The sequence below is a fragment of the Podarcis melisellensis genome (assembly GCF_964234715.1).
Source record: "Podarcis melisellensis genome assembly, chromosome: 5".
In the NCBI taxonomy this organism is placed as follows: Eukaryota; Metazoa; Chordata; class Lepidosauria; order Squamata; family Lacertidae; genus Podarcis; species Podarcis melisellensis.
In genome coordinates, this window is record NC_138537.1 from 25639226 (window position 1) to 25649826 (window position 10601).

Sequence of the window (10601 nt, forward strand, 5' to 3'; positions counted from 1 at the left end):
ACTTCAAAGTGCTTTATTTTTGCCGGATCGTGTCCTAGCAAGCAAGATTATCACACACTACACATATATAAATACAGGACTCTCCCAGGATAACGTGTGTACACACACACACACACACATTATCTTGGAGAAGCCAGCATGATTGGGTAGTTAACTTGATTTATTATTCTTCAAAAACACTGCCTCCAATAGGGGTGTCATCTGGAAACTTCATGCTATTTTGTACTATCATTCTAAGGCTGAAATAAATGTTACCAATTGATGACAGCTTCCAGCTGCACGGTAAAAATAGCCCTCTGGTTTCACATGATCCTGTTTCTTGTTAATCGAGGATGAAGCAGGCCTGACTTACAGAACCTAGAAGGGGAAGGGTGGGTTTAAAGATTGAATCGACTTATTATTTTGGAATTGTTTATTATTTGCTTATTATTTTATACAAAGATTTATATCCTGACCATCTAGTGCTTATGTACTGTGTTATGTACCGTGTAGGAGACAGATTGAAAAGATAGATTTAGATATACACAATAAAATTAAGAAATGGGCATATTACAATTGTACACAAGAAGCATAATGTGTGCGCGCGTGCGTGCGCACATCCTATTTATTTTCTAAAATGAATAGAGAAGTAAGCATTTCTTTATTTTATTATATTGGTCTCTTTACAATCATACATGTACACACACTTAAGTTAACAAGTGGAGTAAGTAGCAAACGTCTAAGAGTGAGGAGTGTGTGTGTGTGTGTGTGTGTGTGTGTGTGTGCATGTGTGTGGTGGAGAGACAGAGTAAAGAGGGGGAGGGGGAGAGTGTACTACGGTAAGACCACACAAAAAAGCATCAAAGGCAATGTGGGAGGAAAGCCAAATAAAAATTAATTAAAATGCGAAGTTACCAAACGCAAAACAAGCAGGGATATGTGATTTGAACCAGTATGCATGGAATTTACAGCTAAGCCATATAGTTGTCCATTAGATGGACATTAGATAACAGGTATGTATGTATCTGGTATATTTTTAGCTCCCAAACAAAAGTTTTATATAAACAGGGGAAACCATAACTAGGAGGCCCTGTCGAAAACCCATGTAAAGGAATCTCAGCAGGTGTAAAAAAAAAGTGGGTTTGTCAGGATTTCTGAGTGATATATAAATTGTCCTCTGCCTACTTTAAATTAAAAAAAATCTAATTTCTGCAAGCACCCTTTTATTCTTACGTCATTCGAGCAGGTTAAGTCTATTAATGTGCGCATAAAGTCTACATAAACACAGCCAAGTAAATAAATACACCGAACAGGGCACTAATGCGGTTATAGGTGGATAGTGTAGGTATACGGAGGTATATGAAGTAGAAAAAACGTAAAAGTGCCCGTCCATTTCTTGCGCTCAGTTCCTTTAAATACAACTGTATTCCCTTTTTCGACAAAAAGACGCCAGCTACCACTCCTCTGCCAGAAATATAGATCTTCCCATATAGATTTTCGGGGGTTTGTGATACTAACTTCAAAGAAAATCATGTGTCAAGTTTATTATTCAGAACTATTCCACCCCTGCTTTCCCATCCCGCCTCCCTTGGAGAGCTCACATTGTAGGCCAGCTTGCCCTCTCATTTGCCTCTTCCCTCTCCTGCCCTTAGACTCCTATCCTAAACAGTTACTTGGAAGTAGATTCAATTGAATTTTACAGGGAAATAAATGGGAATTTCAGTCAGATTTCCTTGAAAAATCAATAATTCAAAATGGAATTTCGTTTTCTGGTCGTTTCAGTGGAATGTCAGGCGGAAACCAAGAATCTGCATTATTTAGGGTTGGGGTATAAATATGCTCTCGATCAAAGCAAAATTCTTCTTTAAGCAACAAGAGAGAATTGTCGTTTATGTTTTACGTTTGTAAACAAAATTATTCCTGTTGTAAAGCATGCAACAGATTGGCCACTCTACTACTGTCGAAATTCCACGTGATCTTGCACTACCCTTTATTCCGAATGTAGCTCGTTCTTAAAAAGCTTAATTTTAAGATTTAACAGAACCATGTATACTCAAAAGTTAATCGTTTTAACATCAGTGGTTTTTACTTCAAAGTATGCTTCTGATTACATCTCACAAGTACGGGCTCCTATTTTCTATTTACAGAAAGTATGGGAGGGTGATTGATAGCATTGGGGGGAAAATAGTTTAAAACGTAAATATTTACGAAAACTCCAGGTTGCAGACAGCTTCTGCCTGCAAGCATGATAAAAGCATGATCTTTTCTATTGCGTGTTTACTCGTCTGTAAATTATACTAAGTTAAATGGGTGTTACTCCCAAGTAAATGTACACAGGATTCCAGCCAGTGAAGTCTACCTGCGGTTTGTGTGTGTGCCTATAAAACCCGCACGAACATAATCATATCCACACATTTTGGACAGTGTTTCTGGGTGGTCTTCAAAGGTTCCGCATTGGCGTACAGAAATCTTACATCCTTTGGAAGATGACGCGGAGTCTGGGAATAAAACAACATCATCCCAGCTACAGGCTGCTGCCTCAATAATCCAAACGCGCGGCTCTCCATGCCCCACAAGCCCGCTTCTGCATTGTCTGGAGTTTCTGCTAAATAGACTCTAACAATTCATATTTCTCAGCCAGCGTTCACGTCTTTCCATACCTAATAGCCCATGAAGAAAAGTATGAAATATACATCTCACGAAGCAGACATTAAAAGTACCCGCACAATGAGAGACTGGGTTGGAGTTTAAAAGGCCATTTAATGCAACCTCTCTTCTTAATAGCATTCTTGTCAAGTATTTTTTTTAAAAAAAATAATAATAATGATCTTCGCCAGGTATTGATTTATTCAGTAAAAGAGTTAATTAAGCATTCTTACAAGAAGCCACGATCTCTCTCCATATATGTGTGAGTGTGTGTGCGCGTGTATAAACACACACATACATATAAATAGTGCGTGTCTATTTATCTGTTCAAAACCAGACAGATGCAATACTGTAATTAAATGTATTAAACTTTTAAAACATTCTAGCGCCCATCGCTGAGTTGTGTAACCAAATATGTGTGGCTGACTGGTTATTCCAAGAAACATGTTATTTTATAGGTCGTGGGGTTACTATGGGGGTTTTTTTGGCGGGGGGGGGGTGTTACAATACAAGTTCAAGCATAGATAGAACTTAGTTTTAATGATGTTCAAAATCGTCTGATTTGAAAATGACAGAATACTCGGTATTGGTAGCCAGGCAATCCATTCAGATAAAACATATTTCTAAAACAAACTACCACTGGAGAAGAATAATAAAATCTACACCCAAAGAAGCTATGGCATTTATCTTTTAAGATTCTTCTGGATTTTGTAAAAATGAACCGATGATTCCTTTCAATCATGCTGGTGGTGGGCGGGTAAGGGAAGATAATATTGTATATTGCCCTATATCTTCTTTCCTTTTCCATTTAGGCTCGCATACTAAATCGCTGAAACTGCTACTTTCCCGCTAAGGCTAACGGTCTGGAGACGACTAAACTTTATCATTGCATTTCTTTAGGGTTAAATGAATACCCAGCGTGTCTTTCGGCCGCAGTTCCTCCGGGTTGTGGCTCAGCCTCTATGGTTCTCTCGAACTTCTTTCAGTATCTGTAGGCCCTGCAAGGTGGCGCTCTTTGCACTGGAAGAGCTTATAAATGAGCTTCTCATTAGAATAACATTTTCTAGGAAGTGAAGTTTTTTTAAAAAACAAAACACAAAACAGGCTCTAACCATTTCTTAACTGTTTCTTTCCGACTGAAAAGATCTATAAGACATTGCAGCACATCTCCGCGGCCCAGATCCTACTACCTAAGGGTCCAGAGAGGCCTATGTAAGATTTAAGTAAAACATTCCAGCAAAACACCAGAACACAAGCTTCTCCTTCCCCCATGACTCTGTTTACAAAAATCCGGCACAAAATAATAAATATATACCAGGACAATATATACTGTGAGTAGCTAGTAGACATGCGTATTAAGAACTGAGATAACTTGGGGATCCAAGCCAGCTTCACTATCCCCAAATCCTCATCGCCGTTGATGCTGCGGCTGACTCGCTGAACTTCTAAATATCTATATATCTATATTTTAAAAGAAGCTGTTAAAATGCCATCTTGGCCTACAAGAGAGGTCAGCAGGTGCAATTCACTCTGTGACATAATATCCCAAACACAGAGAGCTCATGATCTGTGTTGTCTGTTGATATGTTGTCTGCTTAATGGGGCGATCATGCAACCTACACCAAGGAACAAAGCCTAGCGGTTCCTACAAGCGTCGCTAAGTTAACGGAAGCACCACAGCTTGCAAATCTATCAAACTAAACTGCAAGAAAGACAATCTGATTTAGAGAAAAAGGCGTTCTGCCACAGTCATTAAGCACAAGTAATTTAGATTTTTTTAATATATATTGTCTTCTCATTTACAAATTTACTGTATCACCGCCAGCCAATGGAACGAATTTCTTAAGTAAATGGGGGGAAATAAAAGAGATAATCAAACTACATAAACTCCCTCCCACCCTCTCTGGGTTTGTTTTATTTTGCTGCTGTTGTAAGGAACAACTCTGGCAAAATTATAGTAAAAAAATAGACCAACTGCAAACACAGAACGGAGCATCTAAACAGAGGGATATAATATAATGGTGTGGCTTTGGGGGTAAGAGGTGAGGATCGCAGAAGGCTTTGCAAGAATAAAAAAAGACTTTGCTTGTGATTTCAAATGACTCAGATTAAATGATACCTAAAAGCTTCTCAAATTTAAACATATGAATTATTTTCGCAATTACTGATTGAAGCAAAGAGCAAATCCATTTTAAGATATTGTGGCAACACCTTATTCTTTTTTTTTCCCTGACAAGATTTGCATGGTCGTATGCAATCTATTGCTACTCTGCTATAGTTGTTGTTATTGTTATTATTAGGAGTCAGCAACGGTCATTTAAATTATATTGCAGCCCAAAACTTTTGTTTCATAGGGGTTTATATAAATACTAATTACATCCTACCCTAAATGCCAGCAGGGGCACATCAATTTATCACATTAATATCAAAGTTGCTGGTCTAGTGATGACATAATGGTAGTACAGTAGGACAAGGAGTGGAAGTCATGGGGCAGGATTCTTGGTCCAGTCTGCACACTGTCCTGAAAACTAGCTAAGTTGCAGCAGAGCAGCAGGCTTAGTCAATAAGGATTCCTACCACGGATTATGGGATTTCAGAATCTTTAATAAGGTACGAAATGTTACCAAACAGTTCTGTAAACTAAATTGTACATACCGATTCTTCTAGCCATAAATATTGAATATCTGTAACATGTATAACCGGACCTTTACATGCGGATAAATATGGAAATTAGGAAGTATATACAGTATGTGGTTGTATTTGCCAAAAGCAATGGACAGGTTATAGTTTATAGCTTTTTTTTTTAATACCACTTTACATAAACAAATGTAACAGTTTGACACGCAGATCCAGGCTTGCACTATACGAATTTCTTGACAGGACGTGTAACAACATTTTACTGCACTACTTAGACTGGACTTTGGGACGAAATGTTTGCACTTTATACAAAAGAAAAAGCACATTAATACCAATAATATTCTGTTAGGTCGACGTTTAGACTGTAATAATACAAAGTAATTCACATTTTGGTACACATTTACTAGAACATCCTTGCCATTCAGTACAAATAGATGGTTTGCTACCTCCTCCCTCCTTCCCCCCCACTTTTCAACCTCCTCCCCTATCCCCCTCCCCTATTCCCCTCCCCCCACATATATATGCAAAGACCACAATTCCACGTATCCCCTTATTCAACTTGTGGTATAACTATTTACAAAATCAAACAGTACATTGTAAGCTAGTATTTCTGTATTTACAGAAAACAAGGCGCTGCCCAAAGAGACATGCAGTTGAAGAACTCCAGTCAGTGGTTCCATTAAAAAGCCCTGCACATCGGCAAGATGGCCCAATAACCCTGCTCTTCTCACGCACTCTAGAAAAAAAAACCATTTGCTTTCCAAGCCTTTGCCCCCAAACACGACAAAACCAAAACAAAACAACAGAAATTGAAGAAGAGAGGGAGATAGATAGATAGAAAGAGAGAGAGAGAGCAAGAAAGAGAGAGAGAATTCTTGATTTGATTCGGTCCTGGGTCTATGGGCAGCATTTAAAAAAAATCAAAACACACAAAAAGATCGATTTTCAAAGTGTTCATTAATTTTTGGAGTCTTTTAAATAGGTTGGATTTGCATTTGTTTGTTCGTTTGTTTAAACGTACCATTCGTTAAAATTTGACGTGAGCGTGCTGTGGCTGGACGTGTGGTGGACTGCTGAAGATGAAGGGGATAAGGAGCTTGTGGTCTGGTTTTCTGTGGATGGAGAGACGATTGTTGGGGGGGTTGAAGATTCATAGCCTGAACTGGCAGCGGGAGAAGGCTGAGACCCCTGGGAGGACGATTCGTGGACCTAGAAAACAGAAATGAATAACAAAGGGAAATGCTTGAAGTGTGTGTGGATTCACACATAGATATACGTGTATCGCTGGGTGCACCCACACCCACCCACCCCTGGCTAGATAAATATATAAATATTGTTATACCCATGCAAACAATATGCACGTATGCATCTGGCCCATTTACTTGCCCAACATGCTAAATCACGGAGCTGAGCTCACAGATTGAACTCTAAATGCCACGGTGGGGGGAGGGTGGCGGCGCGGGGGAAGCGTGAAGTTTGAAATACTGCTTCGCTAATCAGGATGTTGGCTGATCTCATAGAAACGCCGAGCTCTTAACTTAACTATACACCGAGATCGCCTGTTCTCAGCTAATTTCAGGGAACTGCCATGCAAGATAAATACGGCCCTGGGATACACAAAAGAAGAACGATATCCTAGCGGAGGTTTGAACAAGAAACCCAGAGTTTCTATGCCTGCCTGTGTCCCTTCAGACTCCCCATCGAGTCTTTTTCTTTAAATTCTCCCCCTGAAGCAATGCACAACCCCAGGCTAGCCCAAACCGGGATCCATTGTGAGACAATTTACAGCGTAAAGAACTGGAATCCCGGGTCTCCAGAAACGAAGACTTTCCACGCCTTTAAGCAACGTAATCACTTCTCCTTTAATAAACCTTTCCAGAGTGACAGAACAATACGGGCTAGTTTCCCAGTTTCCTGTCCAGAACGTCGCGTCACTACTGTATAAACTACTATTTATAAGGAATAAATGTTTATTTCCCTCCCCCTCCTCCCTCCTCCAGTAAATAGCGGTGTGCAAAGTCGATGGTGGAAGAAGAGAGGCGAAGGCCACCCGGCCCAAGCAGATCCCAGTGAAAAGAGAAGCTGTGGGGGGGGGGGAGGAAACTGCGTCTAGCATTTACCTTCATGTGTTTTCGGAGGGAGCTCGGGTGCGTGTAGGACTTATCGCACATTTTGCAGAGATAAGGTTTGTCTGAAGTGTGGACGTGCATATGCTTTTTGCGGTCGCTGCTGTTGGCGAAGCGCCTGTCACAGCCCTCGAATTCACACTTAAAGGGTTTTTCACCTATTACAAAAACAAACAAAGTCGACCTAATTGGAAATCTGGCACCTAGATTTTTATAGTATGGAGCAACACCTACAGCCAATTCTAACCCCCACTTTAATGAACAAGAGTAAATTAAATCAAAGCCTGTTTTCTTTCCCCATTTTTCTTATCTTTCTTTTAAACCGCGAACTGTGGCATCTCACCAGAAAATGAACGCCTGGCAAAGGGGTACATTTGCACACAGTTTTGGAAGGAGGGGAAGGTTTGTTGCCACTTTTATGGCTAAATTTGGCGTTTGTTTACCTTCCCTTCCTTTCCTTATTTATTACGTAGTGTACACATAACCTTCCACGGCTGCACAGTAGTATTAGTTATTAAACTTGCAGTGCATTGCACACTTCTGATTAAACTGTTCAAATCACAATAGCGCCAGCTTTAGATTTTTTTTTAAAAAAATAGATAAACACACGACAGGTTGTGGGATTTCTTTTTCCAAAAGGAGAGAGAGAAGGAAAAGACAACACAAGAAATATTAGAACAGGGAGCTGGTGATTTGCGAGTGATTTCAGCGCTCCCAACCCCCACGTTTCCTTGTAATAATACATAAACTCGTACAGCTCAGATTACTTACAATAGCCCCACATAATTAAATATTTACAGAGGGTGAGAAATTGATAGCAAGGAAAGCTGAGGTTAGGTAGCCATATATTTAGCAGGATTTCCCACTGTAAGACAGTCAGTGCCCTCGACTACCAATTAATTAAAACCAATAAATTTTAACAATTCAGATCGCTGCCATCTTTCCCCCTCCACCCCACACCCTAATCTCCCTTTTTTCCCCTGAAACATTTAGAGCCCTACCGTACATTTGATTTTTCCCACTTAAAAAATAAAAAATAAAAAGAAAAGCAATGTTTGGTTTATAGTGCCAATTAATTCACCATCTGAACTGAACCCGGCTCTTGGTGTGGATTTGTTTAAGAAAGGAGCCCCCACCCTTATATTTCTTCCCTAATCCTCCTCCCTCCCCCTCCCCCCTTTGATTTGTTTTGAGCTGGCTCCTTCTTGGAAAGCGCGAGAGTTCGCTTCAACAGGCAACGGGCGGCTCGGCCCGGTCGGTTGGTTTGGAGACGTACCTGTGTGCGTCCTTTTGTGGATCTTGAGATTTTCCGAGCGAGCGAAGACTTTCCCGCATCCCGGGAAAGGGCACGGGAAAGGTTTCTCCCCCGTGTGGACTCGGATGTGGTTGACCAGTTTGTATTTGGCCTTGAAAGGCTTCCCTTCCCTGGGACACTCTTCCCAGAAGCAAATGTGGTTGGACTGCTCGGGCCCGCCGACGTGCTCCACGGTGACGTGAGTCACCAGCTCGTGCATGGTGCTGAAAGTTTTGTTGCAGGACTTTTTGGGGTTGGCCAACTGCTCGGGCTCGATCCACTTGCAGATGAGCTCCTGCTTGATGGGCTGGCGCATGTAGCGGAAGAAGGCCCCCGGCCCGTGGTGGGCTGCCATGTTCATATTCATGTGGCCGTAGCCGTGCAGCTGCGGCGAAGCGTAATGTTCGGAGCGCGGGCTCGTCACCTGGCCGTACTGCTCCGGCCGGCCGTACATGTCTCCGGAGAAGCCCAGGCGCATCTGCCCGTTGACCACGTTGGGCGACGCGTGGCCGGTGGCTTGCTCGTGGAGGCCCGGGAAGAGGAGGTGGCCCGCCGCCTCGCCGTGCCCGTGCGGTCCGCCGAAGCTGCCGGCCGCCGAGGCGAAGAGGCTGTGCTGGGCGCTGGCCGCCGCCTCGCCGAAGCCCCGGTTGCGGAAGAGAAAGTCCCGCGTGGAGTTGAAGGCGGCCGCGCTGGAGTAGGAGCCGACGTGGCCCGGGTGGTGGTGGTGATGCCCCAGCGCCGCTGCGGCCGCGTAGCCAGGGGCCTGCGAAGTGAAGGCGGTCTGGCCGGCCGAGGCCAGCTCGTGGCTGCTGGGGTTGAGCTTGAAGGCGCCCATCCCGGCGTCGGCGAAAGGGTTGATGCCCAGTCCCACCTCGCGCTCCGTCACGTCGCCCGTGGCGTGGTGGCGAGAGGAGCCGAAGGTCGTCACTCCGATGGCGGGGTACTGCGGTCCGGCATCCAGCAACATCTTCTCCCGGCTCTCAGGCAGCTGCGGCAGCAACCGCCGAGGAAAAGTGATGCAAAAATGAAATAAGATTTAAGAAAATATAAATTAAGGAGGAAAGGGGGGGGGGGAAGGACGTGGAAGAAGTGGGGGTAAGCAGCAGTAGCAGCAACAGCAGCAGCAGCAGCCAACAAACTGCCGGATCAGCCGACGAGGAAGAGAGCCGCCGTCGCCGCCGCCGCCAATCCAAGCAGCCTCTCTCTCTCTTTCTCTTGCAAAAGTCCGCGCGACGTTCACCACTAAAGCGACCACATCAGGAACTCCCCCTTCGGCATCCGCGCACCCAAAACACACACACGCACACACACAAAACGAGAGGGTGGGTGAGGGCTTAGGGGTGGGCAGAGCCCGCGGAAGAAATCTAGAAGCTGCAAAAATTGGAGAATAAGAATAAAAAAGACATCGGCGCGCGCACAGAAAAACCGATCGCCCCCTCTCTCGCCTCTCGGACTGCACTTTTTCAGGGGGGTTCAATGGGGAGGAGGGAAAGGATTCAGAAGACTCCGCTCGCGAATAACAATGGTGAAGAGAGAGGAGGAAACAGGCTCAGACGGGGGAGGGGGGAGCAAAACAAAAATTAAACTTCCTTCAGTTCTGTTTTTTTTTTTAATTTAAAAAAAGAGGCTAGAGGAATGTAGCGGACTAGCGAGCAATTTTCTCTTCTCTTCCAGTTCTTGCACTCTTTTCCCCCTTCCGTCTCTTTTCCCCCTCCTTGGGCTTTTTTCCCCCTTCACTTTCCTTTTTTCCCCCTGCTTTGTTAAAAAAAAAAACGGCGCAAATCATGCACAATATTGTCTTTTGCGGTTTATCTTCCTGGGGAGAAACTTTCACCTCCTCAGCCGGGCGGTGAACGCGAGACTGATAGCGGCAATCATTCCTGCAGATAAATGAATTGAAAAGACGACACCGTCCCCCC

The 10601-nt window shown here is 43.5% G+C and overlaps 1 protein-coding gene across 1 annotated transcript; it reads right to left on the minus strand.

The window, feature by feature from the left end:
* Positions 1 to 5208: 5208 nt before the first annotated feature.
* On the minus strand, positions 5209 to 10573 carry ZIC1 (Zic family member 1). Its single transcript, XM_081911226.1, has 3 exons — positions 8665 to 10573; positions 7383 to 7546; positions 5209 to 6471 (listed from the first exon to the last, which is right to left on the minus strand). Exons 1-3 carry the CDS (start codon positions 9647 to 9649, stop codon positions 6274 to 6276), a joined length of 1347 nt encoding a protein of 448 aa, XP_081767352.1. The 5' UTR covers positions 9650 to 10573; the 3' UTR covers positions 5209 to 6273.
* Between the last annotated feature and the right edge of the window lie 28 nt (positions 10574 to 10601).